Source organism: Myxine glutinosa, chromosome 1 (assembly GCF_964187855.1).
Source record: "Myxine glutinosa chromosome 1, kmMyxGlut1.1, whole genome shotgun sequence".
Classification (NCBI taxonomy): domain Eukaryota; kingdom Metazoa; phylum Chordata; class Myxini; order Myxiniformes; family Myxinidae; genus Myxine; species Myxine glutinosa.
The window spans coordinates 345619332-345640812 of record NC_136261.1 but is presented as its reverse complement, the minus strand read 5'-3'; the positions used below and the strand labels follow the sequence as shown (position 1 = coordinate 345640812).

Here is a 21481-nt window from a genome sequence, read left to right as displayed (position 1 = left end):
GTTTCGTCCACATCCGTCCACAACTTTTTGAGAAATCCTGCTCTATGTCGGTTTTGGCCCTATCTCCCATTGGTGAAGAATCACTTAAAAATTCTACTAGCCGGATCCGAATCCGGATCTTCACCAACATCTAATCATATCGTCCTTGTCACATACACTACCTATCTGACACATTTTGTCCGAAACTGTCCACAACCCTTTGAGATATCTTGTTCACAGACAAACAGACAGGGGTGAAAACATAATCTCCATCCACCTTCAGTGGCGGAGGTAATAATTTGAAGCTTCCGCCCAAAAGCATTTTCAACATGCCAATGTCTGATCAGTGCACCTCTTCCTCCGCGCCCCCCCCTCCACCCCATGCAGTGGTTCCTGTCGTCATTGAATAATAAACATAGGGGCAATATCCCTGGCGCTCACCTGGGAGAAAAAACAATATACTGCACTGACTAAGGGTATTTTAAACCAATTTCAATGGTTGATAGAAGACAGGGCAGCATGTAGAATCATACTAACATAATCATAAGACTTTAAACAAAAAAAGAAAAAAATACCTATTTTGGGGGCAACCCCCCCCCCCCCCCCCTCCCTCAACCCCATATACCACCTAAGATGCCAATTTTTCTAATGCCTTGAACAAACATTGACATCATGGGTGATTAAGGTTGTGGTGAAGTTTCATCAAAATTGCATGGGTAGTTTCTGAGAAGAAAGCAAATAATGTACCTATTTTGGGGGGTCAAACCTGGACCCACTTTGACCCCCCGTAGACCCTCCTAGACTTTGATTTTTTTTAATGCCGTGAACAAACTTCGGTACATCACGGGTGATGAAGGTTTTGGTCAAGTTTCATCGACATATTTTGTGTAGTTTCAGAGGAAGAAGCAAATTCCTATTTTGGGGGGTCAAACCTGGATGCACTTTGACCCCGGTAAACCCCCTTAGACCCTGATTTTTTTTTAATGCCGTGAACAAACTTTAGTCACAACACAACAAATATAATTTGTGCCAAATTTGGTCACAATCCCATCAGCGTTTTCCGAGAAGAAGTTTCAAGTGTTTACAGACGGACAGACTGACGGACTGACAACACGCCTTCACATAAGCTCCCCTGAACTTCGTTCCAGGTGAGCTAAAAATGGGACCATCGGAAAGCTAACAATTGATTTACTTTGAAAAAAAACAAGACCGAAAGTCTAACAGCGGCGTAGCCAGGCTTGTTTGATACTTTAGTTGAAGATAGACGTAATGACGTAGCGTGACACAAAACTGCCGCTACTTTAATATATAGAAGATATATTTTAACCTCGAGTAACTTTGCAGTCACTACGAAGGGATTAGTGTTATGATTACATTTATTATAGTATTAATGTTACGTTTTCATTACTACGAAAATGATATTACTAAAAAAAAAAAACGAGGCTAAATCCTCACTTCTGCGGTTACACCGCTTATCATTGATTCATGAACCATACACCGCTTCAATGCATTAACTTTCCATTCACGACATTGGGATTAAAGTGTTATGGTTATATTTACGAAAACGATACGACTGAAACAATACACTACTGTATTAAGAAACATGGGCCTAATTTGTCCGACGCGGTCTGAAGGTGAGGCATGAAGCCGAAGGCCTATACGTACTGTAATGTTAGAAGACCCGTAACGCCGATGCTTTCGATATTTCATGGTCATTTTAACAATCGGTTTGTTTGTGTTTCACACTGAATGAAAAAGGTAAAGGTAGAGCATGGCGATTGTGATATACGACAGGTTCGACGATATGTTCAGCCTGAACAAAATTGGAATCAAAATGGTGGTGTGCAGGGTCAGCCGCCATACCGCCATAATGACATCAGACGTAATCACATCACCCTGTCATGTGACCAGATCCTCAGCTCTGATTGGTATACATTTGGGGGACATACTTGTGTCCCAAACCCATCCCTCTCTGTACCCACCGTACCCAGTCGTACCCAGCTGCTCCTGGACTCTGTGTCCTTTCCTCCTGACAAGGTGGAAAAGTTTCTGTCAACGCTCGACTCGGATTCTGCAACTGGACCTGACGGCATCAGCCCACGGGTCCTAAAATCCTGTTCTTCCGCTCTTTCACTCCCTCTCTCTGTTCTCTTCACCCTCTCTTTTGCTCAAGGTCATCTTCCATCTGCTTGGAAATCTGCCAACATCACCGCTTTGCACAAAAAAGGTGCAAAAACAGATCCCAGCAACTACAGACCAATCAGCCTTCTCCCAATTATCAGCAAAGTCATGGAATCCATCATTGCTTCAGATATGAAATCTTTCCTCTTCTCCAATGGCTTGATCTCTGATCATCAATTTGGTTTCAGACCTGGACACTCTACTCTGGACATGCTGCTTCTGCTTTCTCAACAATGGATGGAGGTCCTCAATGCCAAACAGGAAATTAGAGCAGTCTCCCTTGACATATCACGTGCCTTCGATACGGTCTGGCACCCCGCTCTGCTCACCAAACTCTCCTCTTTTGGTATCCATGGAAATCTCCACGCATGGCTGGCGGAATTCCTCTCTAGTCGTAGTCAACGTGTGTCCCTGAATGGGTTTCTCTCACCTCCTCTTCCTGTTCAGGCTGGAGTTCCACAAGGCAGTGTTCTGGGCCCTGTGCTTTTTCTGGTCTTCATCAATGATCTCTCTGACTCTCTTGAAAATCCTCTGTATCTCTTTGCTGATGACTCTACTCTCTGTCGCTCCATTCTTCATCCCTCAGATCGGCAGTCTGCTGCCTCCTCACTCTCTGCAGACCTGGACAAAATCACAGACTGGGCAAACAATTGGAACATGTCTTTCAATCCTGACAAATCTCACACTCTTACGATGTCTCTCCGAAAAGACCGACTGGACAACCCTCCCATCCACTTTCTGAATAATCCTCTCCAAGAAGTTCTGTCACTCAAGCTTTTGGGTCTCACTATCTGCCATGATCTTTCCTGGGAAAACCACATTTCAAATCTGGCCTCCAAAGCCAGTCGCCGACTGGGCATCCTCCGTCGTGCGAAGTCCTTCCTTGGCACACCTGAGCTCCTCACCACATACAAGGCTTTCATCCGCAGCTCATACTGCTCTCCCCTCTGGGCTGGTGCTCCTGCCTCACACCTAGCTCGTCTTCACGCTGTTGAAACCAAAGCATTCAGAATCATTGGAATCTCCCGCGATGAAGCTAACTCCAAGGGCCTCTCACTCACTCACCGCAGGCAGGTTGGTGGTCTTTCCATCTTCTACCGACTCCTCTCTGGCCTTGCCCCCCCAGCTCTCTCTGGGCACTGTCCCGCAAATATTCCTACAGGTCGCACAAGATCTGCCTGCAACCCTCTTATGGTCAAACTGCCAAAATCAAGACTCTCTGCTCACCTTCACTCCTTCATTCCTCTTTTCTCCCGCCTCTGGAACAAACTCCCTCACTCTCTTCAATCCCACTCCACCCTCCAGGTCTTTAAAACAGCTGTTCACCACCATCTCTTATCTTCCCCCATCCAAAACCTTGATCTTTTCTACCCCCGCTAATTTCACCCCAATTCTACTTTTTTGAAATACCAACTTCTGTCCTGGAAGTCCTTGGTGTCCTTGTGTTTTATACTTCTCCCTCCACCCCCCCCCCCTTCCCATGCCTCCTCCCCCCAAGCCCTCTCCCTTCCACACATCTCCCTGCTCTCAAAAGTTGTGTTTGTGTGCTTCCCCTTCTCTCCCCATCTTGTTTTCCGCTACCTCTTTTTATATATTTTGTTTGTCTGGTTGATTTGTTTGTGAAGTAAATGTTAGCTCTTTCACGAGCCTCGATTCAGTATACAAAAAAAAAAAAAAAAAAATACGGACGGACAAACACTGTTCTAGACGGCTTTGCCCTATGGGCTACGCCGTAAAAAGTGTCCTTTTACTCATAAAGATGCCTATTTTAAAAGCCAGTCTTTCCAGTATTTACGAAGCGGTAATGGAAGCTTATGCAGCAGTTCCAACGGTAACACTTATTACTCCATGACAGAAAGATCGCTGCAGAATAAAGCAAGAGCACATAAAATCATAGAGTATATAGAAATACTTTGTGAAGCAACAGAAAACTATATGAAAGTACACAGGAGGAGCACACAAACAACTACAGCCATGCAACTACAATTATGTGCTACTAACAACGGTACCCGCCCTATGGGCGGGGCTCAAATTGGGAAGCCCAAATGAAAAGGCAAAATATCAGAAATTGAAGGGTTTTTTTTATTTTAAACGATTCATATAAACATCCGTTGAATCATATCACACGCAAATCATCAAAATCTAAACAGTATCTTTGGAATTTCAATAAAAGCCACATCACTGTTCATATCGGTAAATATTATTCCATCGTGTTTCAAATCGTGATCGATACACTATGATCGTGATGATCATGATCGTGAATCGTGATCGATAATAGCGTTCACAATCGCTATGTCATATGTACTCCCGATACGTGTGCCAAATTCCCGATACGTGTAACTGTACCAAATCAACAGTTGAAAGGATTTTGAGCCGATAGCTGTTAGGGCCTTGGCAAGATCGATGGAGACAGCGATCTGTTAGCGTATTCACCGCCCAAATAGCTATGTGGAATTCTCTCATGTAGAGATTAAACGTTACGGCTGTTACGGCCTTGGCAAGATCGATGGAGACAGCGTTTATTACACTTTTAATGAAGGACACTGTCTCAAGCCCCAGTCCCCATCACGGATGGGGCTCAGCGGTTTACCCGAGCCTGACGGCGAAGGACAAGGTACACGCTGGCCCGTCCGGTGTAGCGCGCGTGCGGCCCGGGACATCGAAGGGCATTACACGTTCATTAAACGTTCATTAAACATTAAACGTTCATTAAAGGATTACGAAACGAAAAACATTACAAAATTACGTTCACACCGTCACGTCAAACACTACCGTGTGAACACATACATCGTCACAATGAGAACATCGTCACAATGAACGTTATGCGAACGTGAATGTTATGCGGAAGTCCAAACCTGAGAATACTGGAGACCAAAGCTGAAATTGGGAAAACTAAATAGCCCATTTTACTCCTGGAGATCCCAAGATTACCCACACAAAATATCGTTTCGATCGGTTGAGCCGTTTTTGCGGTACCTTTGAACAGACGGACAGACATTTGGTGAATTATAGTAAGATGCATGCCTGGGAGCACTCAAATTCACAGACTTGCAATACGTTGGCGATCGCTGCTTTCCAGTGTTCCTTTTTGGAGCCATTTCTCCTTGTTGGACGATGCGCATTGCAAGTATGGCAAACAGACTATGTTCCAAGGTACCAATGTCAGCATAGCCACTTATAGACAGACCGATCAAGCTGCATTTGCTTGCAACATCACAAGCATTACAAAGTCACCGAGTTCCTTGTGGTTGCCCATGTAGCGATCGAATAGCATTTGCTGCAAAAGCTCGTCCATCACATTTAAAATTCACCAAATCAAAAAAACCCCCAGCAATAAAAAAAAGCATATTCTGCAAATTCTTTAGCATCTGTATATTCAGCAATTCATCCTGTAAATTATCCCTGTGCTGAAATTTGATCATTCCGATGACGATGTGTCATCTTTCCTTCAAATATTGCGATCCATCGCCTTAAACGGACAAACGCATCCGGCTGAAATAGAAGCTCGTCCTTGGTTTAGTTGGAGGACGAATTATCCATCGAGTTCATGGATTTTGTTTCCCCCCCCCCCCAGTGTACAGGGAGCACCAAAACCTTTTCACCGACGGTGCCTGCAGTGCCTGCAGCATCAGCATCTCAAGTGCCAACACCTCAAAAGGGTGGGGTGGGGTGTGGGGGGGGGGGGGGGGGAAGATTTACCGAGCTAACCATTTCCCCCTCCGTTTTTCTCTCCAGCAATGAAACTATGCAAAGGAAGTGAACCACTCCGCCCCTACAAATTCTCTCCTCTGCCTATTTCAAGATTCCCACCCACGTACCCAACACATCGCTATGCGGCTCAACACGCCCTGGCCAAATGCAGGCCCATCCATTACAAATATGTTAAATGTGATGTGGACTTGTATGAAAGCGCGATAAAACTAGTACATAAGCTTGGCTCCAGTTTAGCGCTGCAATCGTTAAAACGTCAAGAGTAATTGTATTTCAAAGAATTGCAGGGGATTGCAGATGGCAAGGGCAGTTTTAATATTTAATCAAGGGGCAACACCTTTGCAGGGAAGGGAATTTTAATACCTTATTGGGAATATGAAACTTTCAATGGGGATGATAAACTGACCATGTAATTAGCAATCTCTCAACATTCAATGGAATGTTTCACAAGAGGATGCCACTGTTGGTAAACTTAAAATTGTGTGTGTGGGTTTCCCTATGTGGGTTTCGGAAGGTGTAACTGAGTCCTCCCAGGTGTTGCAGTATCCATTGCCGTTTCGGTAAGGAAAGCATGATTCATGGACCAAGCTGTGGAATTTTTGTTCTCAAAGTTTTGTTTCAATGGCTCCTTCCAGGGTCGTCGCAAAGCCTCAGACAGCTTCCAACTGCAGTTCGTTTGTAGCATAATTCCCAAGATTTATTTTAAAGATATCCGTGCATGAGGTTCTTATTTATCCTTCCTGTTGCACTAATTAATCAATGGCACAATTTCAGAACTCTTCAGCTTACAAGATCTTTTGACTTCATTTTTGAGATCCACGTATTTGGTCATCTTGATTTCTGTGTCGTTTAAGCCAAACGTTGTGTGTGTGTGTGTGTGTGTGTGTGTGTGTGTGTGTGTGTGTGTGTGTGTGAGAGAGAGAGAGAGAGAGAGAGAGAGAGAGAGAGAGAGAGAGAGAGAGAGAGAGAGAGAGAGAGAGAGAGAGAGAGAGAGAGAGAGAGAGAGAGAGAGAGAGAGAGAGAGAGAGAGAGAGAGAGAGAGAGAGAAAGAGAAAGAGAAAGAGAAAGAGAAGAGAGAAAGAGAAAGAGAAAGAGAAAGAGAAGAGAGAGAGAGAGAGAGAGAGAGAGAGAGAGAGAGAGTGAGAGTGAGAGAGAGAGAGGACAGAATTGTGAAGAACAGAAATGAAAAAACCAGATGAAAGAGGGGGGAGGTTTGGTGTGTGTTTAAAGAGGATGGGGGGGTTTGCTTTCACACAACTTTTAGCTGCAGCCTCATGACACTTCATTCAAAATTGGGACTCAAACGAGGTGTGCGTGGTATACTTGGTGGTGTAGCACAATTTTCATATCAGGAATGACCGTCATGAGCCAGAGGTCATCTCAGGGCAATGCAGAGCCAACAATATCTCTTAAGTGAATGTAAGAAAAATAAAATCTTTGCAAATCACCTTTTTGTCGTAAAATAGGTGTTTCCATATGCACTTACCTGCGATGAACGCATAAGGATGTCGTGAGGATCCAGGTGGTCGAGGAGCAAGGTGCGGCCCACACGGTGGACTGCTAAGCTTACGCTGCCTTTACTGTAGGCGATTTTCAACAACTTCTTGATATTCTGCACACAGAGAATATACAGTAGTAACCATGTGCTCAAACAGTATATTCTTAAACGTATTATCAACCCAAAGGTCACCACCAGCATTAAGCCAAGCAATGAGTTAGTGTTGCATTTATGTAGTCGTGTATAAGAAAAAGGATTGCTCGATTATTCATTTCACTCCCCCCTTGCAATCCAAGGCCTATACACACACGACTGTGGCCAAGTCATGCTTAATGATGATAAAAAAAATACCTGGTGAGTAAATCACGCATATACAACTGACAGCAAGTTGCAGCCTCATGGAAACCATCAGCCAGTGAGCATAATCTACAGGCTTTAGGAATCAAAACTCACAAGGTAAAAAAAATACTGTATTAAAAAAAGTCATGCTGTTGATTTCCTCCGCCACCAAAGGTGGATGGAGGTTATGTTTTCACTCTTGTTACTTGGCAATTTTTTTTTTTTTTGCAAGTATGTTGATCACTCCGGTTTGTGTGTGTGTGTGTGTGTGTGTGTGTGTTTGTGTGTGTTTGTCTGTCCGCTCACTTATACTTGCCTACAGGTCACAATTTTAAACCGATCTTCACGAAACTTCACCAAATGGTAGAGTTCGTGGTCCGACAAAATCCTATATATTTTTGAGGTCAAAAGGTCAAAAGGTCAACATAGGCCAAAGGTCAACCACTTTTTTCAAATTTCTAAAATCCTCAATTTTAATCCGATTGACTTGAAATTTGAATAGGATTTACACATCAGCTAACCGAATTAAACCAACAACTATTTTGAGATCAGCATCGGCCAAAAGGTCTACATAGGCCAAAGGTCAACCTCTTTTTTCAAATTTCTAAAATCCTCAATTTTAATCCGATTGACTTGAAATTTGAATAGGATTTACCTATCGGCCAACTTAATTCAACCACCAACTATTTTTGAGATCAGCTTAGGCCAAAGGTCAACCACTTTTTTGAATTTCTAAAATCCTCAATTTTCATCCGATTGACTTGGAATTTGAATGTGATTTTAATATCGGCTAACTGAAATCAACCACCAACAATTTTTGAGATCAGGGTAGGCCAAAAGGTCAATAGGCCAAAGGTCAACAACAATTTCAACTTTCTAAAATCCTCAATTTTCGTCCGATTCACTTGAAATTTGAATGAGATTTACATATCAGCAAACTGAATTCAACCACCAACTATTTTTGAGATCACCATAGGCCAAAAGAGCAACATAGGCCAAAGGTCAACAACAATTTCAAATTTCTACAATCCTCAATTTTCATCTGATTGACTTGAAAATTGAATGGGATTTTCATATCGGTTAACTGAATTCAGCCAACAATTATTTTGAGGTCAACATAGGTCACAAGGTCAACATAGGCCAAAGGCCCACCAATTTTTTTCAAATATCTAAAATCCTCAATTTTCATCCGATTGACTTGAAATGGGGACCAAAAAAAAAAAACCAAAAAAAAAAACAACAACAACCACGGTCCCCGAAAAGGCCAACCCCCGCTTTGCGGGGAAAAATGGCCTCTAAACGGTGGGGTTTTTTTTTTTGACTTGAAATTTGAATAGGATTTTCAAATCAGCAAATTGAGAATTCAACCACCAACTATTTTTGAGATCAGCATAGGCCAAGAGGTCAACATAGGCCAAAGGTCAACAATTTCAAATTTCTAAAATCCTCAATTTTCATTGGAATGACTTGAAATTTGAATCGGATTTGCATATCAGGTCACTGAATTCAACCACTAATTATTTTTTAGGTCAAAAGGATGCTCCACTGAGTGCCATTCTACTTTGTTCTGTTTTGCCAAGTGTCACTCTATGAGTGATTTTTCATCTGTCTGTCCGTTTATTTGTCTGTCCGTTTGTGAACAAAATATCTCAAAATGTTGAGGACAGATTCGGACGAAATTCGGGAAAGAGATGTAGCATTTGCGACAAGAACGAAATGATTAGATTTTGGTGAAGATCCGTATTCGGATCCAGCTTCTAGAATTTTTGAAGTGATTCTTCACCATATGGAGATAGTGCCAAAAAGATGCATAGCAGGATATCTCAAAAAGTTGTGGACGGATTTGGACGAAACTTGGTGGACCGGTTTGGTGTCTGACAAGGACGAATCGATTCGATGAAGATCTGAATATGGATTCGGATATGATAATTATTTAATTTTCTAAGTGATTATTCACCATTGGGAGATAGGGCCAAATATGATACATAGCAGGATATCTCAAAAGGTTATGGTTGGATTTGGACAAAACATGTTGGACAGGTTGTGTGTGTGATAAGGAAGAATCGATTCAATTTTGGTGAAGATCCGGATCGAGCTAGTAGAATTTTTAAAGTGATTCTTCACCATTGAGCGATATGGCCAAACAGGCGAAGGTATGCTCTCTACTGAGTGCCGTTCGAGTTCTTTATGCAAACGTTGATTTACCATTTCAAGGCAATAAATCATATTGAACACCAACTAAGTTACAGCAACTGTGCTGGGATAAATCCGATGCAAATTTTAAACCGAGGCCCTTCACGGATACTGAGGATTTGGTGGTGATCAAACATTCCAAGAAAGCTTCACAAACAAGTAATATTGAGAAAGCAGTTGTGCTTGCTTTGTTTATTGGCCTACAAATCATTTAAGTAGTTTTAATGCTTGCACGGAACTTGAGGATGCAAGGCCAACATTAACAATGGGTGTCTAGTTTGGTAACTCGTTTGGTTGGTTGGTTGTCCGCTTGACGCAAAGCCGCCCGATCCCAAACCGCAATGTTACGACGACATTGCAAAAGATTCGTCAATAAAGTCAACAATTCAAACGTCATCAATAAAGTCTACCGATATATTACAATAAGCATTAAGTTTTGTAAAATGATGTGCGCATAATGTGGAACAAGAAACATGGGATGAAAGGGCTCATCGGATGGTTATGCATCCTCGTATAGTCTTGCACAACAAGCGCAGGCGATGGGAGGACCATGGGCGTGGGGCACGAGGGAAGAGCAGGAGGATGGAGCAGCATGGTGCCGAGAACAAAGAAAATGACAGCATGGATGGAAGGTTACTGATGTTTTGACCTTCTCCGAAAATTTGCACAACTTCAACAGGGCCATCATTTGTACTGTACGTCGCTGTTCGCGTCAAGTTTTGTTAAGGAGGATTTGGGAGGGAATGGAGTTAGAAACGTTTTATATTCAAGATGTCAGTCAAATAAATCAGAATATGGTGAATTGTGGTGAGTCATCGCAGGACTATTACAATTTGTTCTTTGTAAAAAACGGAAAACCTTGCGTGCTTTACATGCTCCCGATTGGAACTCAAGGTGCATTGTGGGTGGCCCTCATCGGTAAATGAACAAGTTGCACAGATCCAGTTTAATATTTGTGCACAGTTGGAGAGTTTTACAATTTTTATGAAAGTGTCTGCTTGTTGTTTCGTATGCAGCCTGTGGCTGCTGGTTGCATCATTTCTCTGGAAGCACATTTATGCCGCTGATGCAGTCAGTGCCCAATTACCAGTGACGTGGTACTCAATTTGCCGACCTCGAAAGGATGACAGGCTGAGTCAGCCCCCCTGACGTTAATTCAGCGATCGACCGGGATTCAAACTCAGGATCCGAGGATCCCAAGCCGGCACCCTAACCGCTAAGCCAACACCAGGCTCAGTGTCTGCGACATTCATAATATGATTTTAGAATTTCTGCTCCTATCAGCATCATTTTGCAATACAGCTGGTGCAAAGGACAATTAAATTCAAACGAAAAGGAGCAGTCCAATTATGAGGGTCGATTCTGGAAATGCTGACCTCGGAGTCAGAAACGACATCGACGTCACGTCCAATGGAATCGATGAAACTGAACGCCATTCCAAAGCTGTTAAAACACACACACACAAACACACACACACACACACTAATTAAAAAGACAAAGAAACAAATAAGCATGAATACTATTCTGCCATGACTGATTCACTCAAGAAAACAAATGCTAAAATTCAGGACAAAATAGTGCAGTCGCTGTGCCGCAAATGCAGTCGCAGCTCTGTCTCAGACTTTCGGTTCTATTGTCCAGACAAGCCCGAGACATGCCAGGCCTCTGGCCTTGTGCAATCGAAGACGAGATGAGGCTGAGTGGATGCACATTAGGCGGTGGCCCATCACCATAATGACACATCCCGCTGGGAGGCTCTCATAAATTGCGGGCGCTTTTAAAGGCCGATAAACCAGCTGGGCACGCCTGCCGCAGGGAGGGGGCCGAGGTCAGCCATTCGGCTTTCACATCTTGCAGCTTAATTTAACTGACATCCTGGTTATTAATTTATGGTGCCTGCACATGACTGCTTACATGAAAGGAACTTGCAGTTTACAGCATGCACCCTCAAGAATGAAGATCTGCAATGCACCATTTTTCATAAACATAACACGCCAAGTGTGTATTTAGCAAACTAGCACCGGTACCCACCCCACGGGCGGGGCTTCAATTGGGAGGCCCAAATGAAAAGGCAAAATATCAGAAATTGAAGACTTTTATTTTAAACGATTTATATAAACATCTGTTAAATCATATCACACGCAAATCATCAAAATCTAAACAGTATTTGTAGAATTTCAATAAAAGCCACATCACTGTTCATATCGGTAAATATTATTCCATCGTGTTTGGAAAAACTGGAAAATTGGAAAAAAAAATTGGAAAAACAATATAGCCTATTTTACTCCAGGGGGTCCCTGTACCCACCCTAAATTTCGTTGCGATCGGTTCAGCCGTTTTTGCGATACCTGGGAACAGACGGACAGACAGACACTTGGTGAATTCATAGTAAGATGATGAAGAGGAGGGCGGGGTGAAAACAACAAATTCCCATTTCGTTGCTTTTTAATTCAGTAGATCGTCTTTGGTTCAAACACAATTGAAGGAGTGCCATCAAGACCTAAAGAACAATGTACCAGCCACCTGCCATTAGAACCAAGTTCTGAAGTCAAGCTGTAGTGGGCTCGACCAAAAGAGTACGATAATACAACACAACTGTTCAAAGACCAAGTAAGATGCTTCAAAGACCAAGAAGAGTGATATCGTTCTGGGAAACGAGAGGGAGGCTAAGGTTTCCAGAGAAGCCAGTCCGTGCTCGCGACCTGCTCGGGTTTAGAGAACTATCATTTGGCCTACAAAATAGACGGGATTTTGTCTGCAGTGAAAATAAAACACAGCCTGAATGCCATGCTGAATGCATCGAATGAATTGAATGAGTCAAATGGATTGAATGGATGGTCATGCTGAATACAGCCTCTCCGATGCTCTGTAAACCACTCTTCCTTTCTGCAGATGACTGCATTGTGTCATGCAGTATGCCATCCCTCTGCTAGGCAGACCACATCTGCATCTCTCTCTCCTGATCTGGAAATAAATTGACAATGGTCTGATGAATAGAACATGTCCTTCATTCCTGAAAAATCTCACAGTCTCACCCTATCGCTCCGGAAGGATTGTCAAGAGAACCCATCTATTTATTTCCTTGGTCATCCACTGGAAGAGGTTCAGTCTTGTTAACTTCTAGGCCTCACCATCAGCCATTACCTTTCCTGGGCGAACCACGTAGCAAAGCTGACTAATATGTCAATGGTGAAGAATCACTTACAAAACTCCAGCATCCGGATCTAGATATTCACCAAAATGCAATACATTCGGCTTTGTCACACACGCAATCTGCCACCAATCTTCATCTGAATCCTTCCACAACTTCTTGATATATTGTGCGAAATATCCTTTTCAGCCCGATCACTCAATGGTGAAGAATCACTTTAATAAATCAAAAAAATTCTCGTATCGACATCCAGATCTTCAACCAAATCTAATCAATTTGTCCTTGTCACACAATCAACATGTCCACCAAGTTTTGTCCAAATCCGTCCATAACTCTTTGAAATATCCTGCTCACAGACAGACAAACAAACATACAAGCAAGAAAGATGTTGTGCATAGCACGATACTTGCGAAGGCCAAATAAATAATAGTTGCCAAGGAAACAGCAATTTGGTATTTTCGATAATTTGACCGACCAAGTGTTTTATATGATTGAACGTTATGCATACCAAATTTGGTTTATACATTTTTTCGTGTGGCTTAATAGGTGTTTTACATGTTTCGGATGACCTTGACATTTGACTGAGTTTGACCAAACTTTCCTCACATATACTACACGTATGTACAAATAAACTGCGCGTTTCAATTTGATATCTTGAAAATATTATAAAGGTATGGTAATAATAAATTCACAAAAGCCCCATTTGATTATAATGGGGGGAAATTGTTGACATGGAAAAAGATGACATATCAAAAAGTCAAAAAAGAGAAATCAATCGATCTGGTTTTTGGTGAATCAAGTCTGTGACGCAATATACAAGTCCTCGTCTAATTTCAAGTTACGATGAAGAAAATTGATGATTTTATATGACCTTGAGCTTTGACCTTTTGACCTCAAACAGTTGGCTTCAGTGACCGGATATGCAAACCATTTTCAAATTGTAAGTCAATCAGATGAAAATTTATGATTTTATGCGACATTGACCTTTGACCTCAAAAACAAGATGCTTCTCGGTTTTGATCGGTGAACCAATTTGGTGACCCAATATGCAATTTGTGTTCAACCTAGCAGAGTACCCACCCTCCAAGTAGCTGGAGATTGCGCATTACTTAGTGCTGAAAAAAGTATGGTCTTTATATTGCAAGAAGACCATCGATCTTTGTGTGGTTTGTGCCCAAAGGGGTCTAACGGGTCTACAGGGTCTGAGGGGTGTAAAGGTTTAAAGGGTCTAAGTGGTCAAACAGTCTATATCGTCTTAAGGGGTCTAAATATCTAAAGGGTATTTTCTAATAGTAGTTAGGGTCTAAAGGACTTCGGGTCAAGGGGTTTAAATGGTCTAAGCTGTGTAAATGTATTCAAGAGTCCAAGGGGTATAAAGGGGCTTAAAAGGTCATAGGGGTCTAAAGGGGTATTAAGGGGTTTAAAAGGATCTAAAATGTATAAATGGTTCTAATGGATTTTAAGAGGTAGCTCATTTACTACATTTGCACATGTCAATAAAGGGACCACAGCACCATCCAAATTAAACACAAAATGGTATCAAAGCAAGTGTTCAGCCCAAAATGCTCTGCAACACAAAAGTGCACATTAAAAAAAAAACTTGTACGCAAAGTCGAGGCTCTTGGAGGAGCTAGAACATACAACGGATCAGGATGTAACAGAAAAAAGGGACAGCAGAAAAAGAGGGGGGTCACATCAGCAGCAGGATTGAGGGACAAAACAGAGGGAGATTTGGAGAAGTAAGGGATGTGGGGAAGAATGAGGGTGTAGGGGAGGACAGATGGATTCAACTGATCTTGACCACCCCATTTCACAATATGACCCTTTCAATGTTCACTTAATTTCATCATCAGCAACATCAAGTGAAAACGTTATTGTTAAACTCTGTTCACCAATCCTGCTTATTGAAAGAACATGAAACTGTGAATCCTGTTCTCTTTCGACAAGAAAGGGTAAAACTACCACTGCAAATAAAAAAACGAAACAAAACAAAACAAAAAACACAAAAACCAATGACAAAATTCCCTGCCAGTGCTAAATGCATATACCAATTTTACTGTGCACAGTAACAAGCACACACGACGGGCATGACTGTGAATTCTTGTGTCCCAATGATGCCATCAGTCAGTGGGATAACATAAAATATTTTAATCTAATAATGGACGACCAAAATTTAATTTGCAAAGTGCCATCGGTGGCTCCTAACCTTTTCTGAGAGTGCCATTTTTAACAGATGTGGCCTTAGATGTGAGTGTGTGTGAGTGAGAGTGAGAGTGAGAGTGTGAGTGTGAGAGTGAGAGTGAGAGTGAGAGTGAGAGAGAGTGAGAGAGAGAGAGAGAGAGAGAGAGAGAGAGAGAGAGAGAGAGAGAGAGAAAAAGAAAGAAAAAAAAAGGATCGAATCCTCGAGGAAGAACGGTGCCCAGCTGATGATCCATGCAGTCGGGAAACTAGTCAATTGCTTACAGGTTAAGGTTCTTGCTTTAGGTAGAGGAACTATGTTTTGAGGTTTACAATTTAAATAAAGTTGAATATGGGATGTTGTGAAATTAACATCATTTACAGCAATCCTTTAAATTATTTATATTTTAGTTTAGGAACAACCAATACTGTACAATTAAATAAAAATGCATTTTATTAAGAATTGAAAAAGAGAAATAAGAATTGAAAATCATAAGAGAAAGAATTGCGAGGGCAGATGCCCTTGTTAACTGTCCTAAAAATAAACAAGTTTGATTTAAATCCCTTCAGCTGTTTTCAAGTATCACATTTTCACCAGCCATGACAGGTTTCACATAGATCGATGAAGCGGTTTCAGAGAAGGGATTTTTTTCAATGTCGGCTTTCAAGCAAATATGGCTGCCATGCCGTGTGACATATGACCTTTAAAATGTACACTCTGTCTATGAATGGGTAGGGGATCACATTTGTGAAGTTTCGTGTTTATCGGATAAGGTTCGTTTTTCTGATGCAGCAATGATGTTAGACGATATTTGTACAATTTCGCATCGATAGGGTAAGCGGTTTCAGCAATATAATTATTTAATATTTTCCTTCAATCCAATATGGCTGCCACACCATGTGACCAATGATGTTTTCGTGATCATCTTTTAATCACCATGCCAAGTCAATGACACACGTAAATTGAGTCAATCAATTTGGTGGTTTGGGAGAAGATGTTTTTTTAAAGGTTTTAGGTTCAATCCAATATGGCTGCAAACCATGTGACCTATGATGTCATAAATTTAATATTTCAATACAAATGGGTCATAGATCATGTGCGCTGCAATTTCAGATTTTTAGGAGAAAGAATTCGATCAAAACACACCCAGGCACACAAAACATCAAATCATTATCATGATTTGTTCCCCCTTAGGAGTACCTGACAATGTGCAAAGTTTTAAATTTTTCCATTCAGCAGTTTCCGAGAAATTATTTTTTAATTATTCACGTTTAATCCAAGATAGCTGCCATACCACGTGACCTGTGATGTCACAATTCTAAAAAAAAAACATTCTGCATGGGTATCACCCCTACCCTGAAAGTTTCGTCTCAATTGGACATGTGGTTCCTGAGAAAAACGAGGTTTAGCCTGTACGGACGGATGGACGGGCGGACAACCCGAAATCATAATGCCTCCGGCCACCTTTGGGGGCGGAGGCATAAAAAGAGGAACAAATGAGTGAAGGTGAGCAATAACCCTTGATTGAGGTCGTTTCACCAGAAAGGGCTTGATGGTGGACCGTGTAAGCCCTGCAGAGACCTGGGGAGGGGAAAGGGTCAAATCACATAAAGAGCAGAGGGTGCAAGACCAGAAAGGAGGTGGTAGAATACAGAGAGACCACCGACCTGTCTGTGATGGCAAAGTGATAGGCTCATAGACTCAGCTTCATTGTGGGAGTTTCCAATTATCTTGAAGGGCTTGGCTTCGACAGCATCAAGCTGAGCAAGATGTGAGCCAGGGGAGCGAGCTCAGAGGGGAGAGCAGTACTCCATCAAGCTGCAGATGAAGGCCTTGTAGATGGATAGGAGTTCAGGTGTGCCATGGATGGAATTTCTATGTCGGAGGATGCCAAGTAGGCGACTGGCTTTGGAGGCCAACTTCGAAATGTGGTTTGCCCAAGAAAGATCACGGCTGACAGTGAGACCCAGGAGTTTGAGTGACTGAACTATCTCAAAATAATTGTTAAGAACGTAGTAGTATGGTTTGCCAGACGGTCCTTTCGTAGAGAGAGAGAGAGTGAGAGTGTGAGATTTGTCAGGATTGAGAGACATATTACAAGTGTTTGACCATGCTCTGATTTTTGAAGGATGAGGGATGTCACAGCAGAGGGTGGAGTCATCAGGAAATAGACAAAGAACATTTTCCAAAGAGTCAGAGAGATCATTTATGAAGATCAGGAATAGGACTGGGCCGAGAACACTGCCTTGGGACACTCTGGCATTGGCAGGAAGAGGACATGAAAGAATTCCATTGAGAGCCACACATTGGCTACGAGAGTAGAGGAAGTCAGGAAGCCATATGTGGAGTTGGCCTTGGATGCCATAGGCAGAGAGTTTGGGGAGTAAGGCCCCAGTCACACCGGGCCTGCGACCAGGTTACGACGTAGCTGCGACCGAAAAATGTTGGAATCGCAGGCAAATCGTAGAAAGAGCGAGCGACTGGTCGCAGAGGTCGTGGTAGTAGGGGAGCTCCCAATAGAGTTCGTGACCATTTTCCCGTGATCAAGGTTTGAAGGTTGATTTTGAAAGATAAAAATATATATAAAAAAATAAGCTTGGGTATCTTTTTTAAAAATGCGGGCTAACTCGGCCAGAGGACAAAATCCAAGATGTCCGCCAAAACCGCGAAATCGGGCATATTTCCGCCTACGTGAATGCTACATATACATATTGGGTGTCCATATGTGGGTTTTTCTGGGCCCAGATCTTGCATCTTACATCAGTCAAGTGATATTGTGACTTAAAATGATATTAAATGATTAATGTTGACCAAAATCCAAGATGGCCACTGCAAAAAACCATGTATTGTATATGTTCATAATTGTGCATACCATAGATTCATCGCTGGCGTCTAAATACAGTTTTACATGACTAGTGTTTTCATTTATAACCTTATTGTTACTATGAATGACTTTTTGAGCAGGTAACGAACCAAGATTGCTGCCTTATCTACAAGATGGTTTGATTAAGTTTCACAGGTATTTGTTCACAGGTAGTTGTTAGTATTAATTTCCAGGGAGTACCAGGGTGGACAATGGATCAAGGCATTACAGTTAAGTATATTCAACTAATAATAGTTAAAATATTAGTTAAGTCCCTTTCTTTAAGAGATAAAGATCTGTCCTGTTCAATATTTAAGTTCAGTTAAGTATTAACATCATTCATATCATGCTGTCTGATGTACGGTATGTACAGTAAGTAATAGGTTTTATTTTTCATTGCAGAGTATACCATGGCGACACCACCCATTCAAGGAAAGAAGAGAAAGAGTGAAGATGAGGACCAGCCTCCAGGACTATCAAGCTCCAGTGAGTGTATCCTCTGTCATAAGCATTGTGATGAGGAAAAGAGTAGCTTAAGCCCAGAAGCCTGGCAGCATCTCCAACAACAAGCAGAACGATGGAGAGGATTGGACAAATACGGTCAAGTCTTTGATGCAGTGCCATGGCACAATGGACCAGCTGGAATATATTTCCACAAACTGTGTAAAGTTCAACTGGCCAGTAACTATAAATTGGAGCAGGCACTAAAGCGACAAAAGAAATGTTTTGAAACAGAAATCTCTCGCAGCGATGATGTAGCTGACGAAGCACCTGGACCATCTTGCGCTCAGAGACAATCACGATCACAAACCGGTATTATACAAGACAAACATTTGTGTATTTGGTGTATGAAGGGAGAAGACCTGAAACACCCTGGACGGGACAAGTGGCACATCATGCAACAAATGGATGCATGGCATGTCTTCAAAGGTCACACAGTCCATCTGGACGACGAGAATATGCGGGATCGCATTTTGACACTGATTGATTCCACGTCAGATCCATTTGCCACAGAGATCCGCTACCATCGGTCATGTTGGACGAAATACATCAAAGTCCATGATTATAATGATCAACATTTGCACATGCACAATGTACGACTGGCAGAAGTACGTCAAATGTTTTTCAAACATGTGCGCACTGTAATTTTTGAAAGACATGAACTCCGAACACTACAGAGCCTTCTACAAGACTACACGCAAATGCTGGTGAACTTTGGCATGACTGTGAACACTGTGACGTCTAGCACAATAAAATCTATGCTCCAAACGGAATTCAGCGACCAAATTGGTTTCCACGAAAGAGTTACAAAAAACAAGAGCTCAATGGTTTTTGACACGTCAGCTGGTGGAACATACATAGAAGCTGCTGTAAATTGCCTAGGTGCAACTGATGACCAACTCGTCTCAATTGTAGCGCAACGAATTAGAGCTGAAGCAGCAAAAGTATCGCCAATGATCTGGCCACCTCACATTGACGATTTACTCAATGAGGACGAAACAAGCAGCCTACTGAAACAGCTCATTTCCCGTCTAAAGTCTTCAAAACCTCAGCGTGACCTTGATATGGAGGATGACGACTCTGCAGTTATCGCTTTGACTGCCTTGCTCTCTTCATATATGACAGGCAAACGAACTTCATTTGGAACAAGGTTGTCTGTTATGATACACGGACTAACCAGAAGCCGGGAACTTGTCGAGTTATTGAAAAAATTCTCAATTGGGATCAGCTACAAAGACGTGCTACATCTCTATGATGCTTGGGCCAAGTACGATATTGAGCAGAACAAAGCATGTCCAGAGGAGCTTGCACTGGGTATGCCAGGGACAGCAGTAATGGACAATGATGACTTTTCTGAGGACACGCTAACTGGCGCGAACACTTCACACCGTACAAATGTTATGTTTGTCCAGCCACTTGATTTGGTTCATGCTCCAGAGGAATCGGCCCCAGAATTAACAATTCCCAAGTCTAAAGAAATGAAGCATCTTTGCATCGATCAGCATAAAGTCCATCCTTACAAGACTGTCCAGCGTGGAGCTCCAAGTATGCGAACAGGTGTTGACATTACTCCTTCAGATACTAAAGTCCAGAGGCAGCGAGGACTCATTCATGCCATGGCACGTCTAGATGAGACTCATACACCACCTGCACCATGCAGTCAAACAGTTGGGGGATTTGCAGGTTTCCAGTCAACAGTTCAGCCGCATGTTGTCAAAAGCAAGCCGTATTACTTCTTGACTTTTCCAAATCCTCCTGGAAAATCTGTAGTGCACGAAATAATGTGCCGGATGGTTGATGCAGCAGGCAAAAAGAACATGCCCTTCATCCAGTTGGTAGGAGATCAACCAGTGTATGCCTTGATAGTGCAAATGAGATACGAACACCCTGATAAATTCAGTGTCGTGTTGCCTTCTATGGGCCCATTTCATATTCACATGTCTTACATTTCTGCCATGAATAAGCGTTTTCACGGGTCTGGCTTGTCTGACATCCTCGTTGCGGCAGATGTTATTGCAGAAGGGTCTGTGGACCAGGCATTACGGGGCAAACACTACAAGAGGAGCATACGATGTCTCCGATTGATGTATGAAACTCTGCTGAGAAGAATCATACAACAGTCACTACAGAATGGGGGAAGCATCTCAGATGAACTTGAAGCTCACTTGACTGTCCTGCGGAATCCTTCCTCAACAGCAGAAGAACGGCAGGAATGTTATGCACTTCTGGAAGCCAACCAAGAGGTTATTTCATTGGTGGCAGATGAGTTCAATAGAATTGAGGAGTCCGGTGGTTCAATGGCAAAGTACTGGATCACATTTATGGAGATGACTGAAATATTGATGATGAATCTGCATGCGTTGAGAATCCAGAACTGGGAACAATTCAAGTCGACATTACGTTTAATGCTACCATGGATCCAGATTTATGACAACGATAAATATGGACGGTGGTTGGTTGAGTATTGGCTGGAAATGGAATCCCTCCCAGAGGATGTAGCACAATACATGCGAGATGGCTTATTTGCTCAATCCATGTCGGGAAAGCCTTACTCATGTTTGCCATTGGATCTCTGGATCGAGATGACAATGAACAAGGGTTCAAAGATGAAAGCTGGCTGGCTCAAAATTTTGAAGAACGAAAAGATGCTGCTGTCACATTCCCGAAATGCTAACAATGTTAATAGAGTCCGATCCTCACTGCATGATCTTGCCAGCACATCAGAATCAAAACGACATCACAGTGAAAATGCTCCCACTCGCATGAAGGAAGACGAACAAGCTGTACAAGATATTAACAACTGCATCACTGAATTCGGCTGTGACCCTTTCAATGAAGAAAACAAGGTCTTGAAGTCACTACAGTCTGGAATGGTAGCTTCTGATG

General features: G+C 42.4%; 1 protein-coding gene across 3 annotated transcripts in view; it reads right to left on the bottom strand.

Moving 5' to 3' along the window:
- The window catches only part of EDRF1 (erythroid differentiation regulatory factor 1), a 110634-nt gene that overhangs the window by 37894 nt on the left and 51259 nt on the right, over positions 1 to 21481 (bottom strand). For 2 of the 3 annotated variants that reach the window (XM_068098292.2, XM_078769863.1), the window contains exons 4-5: positions 11278 to 11344; positions 7358 to 7483 (exon numbers count right to left, since the gene is read on the bottom strand). In XM_068098292.2, coding sequence (XP_067954393.2) covers positions 7358 to 7483; positions 11278 to 11344 — 193 coding nt within the window. Of the gene's footprint in view, positions 1 to 7357; positions 7484 to 11277; positions 11345 to 12208; positions 12664 to 21481 lie in introns of those variants that run through there. The other variant, XM_078769864.1, reaches the window with a different exon arrangement.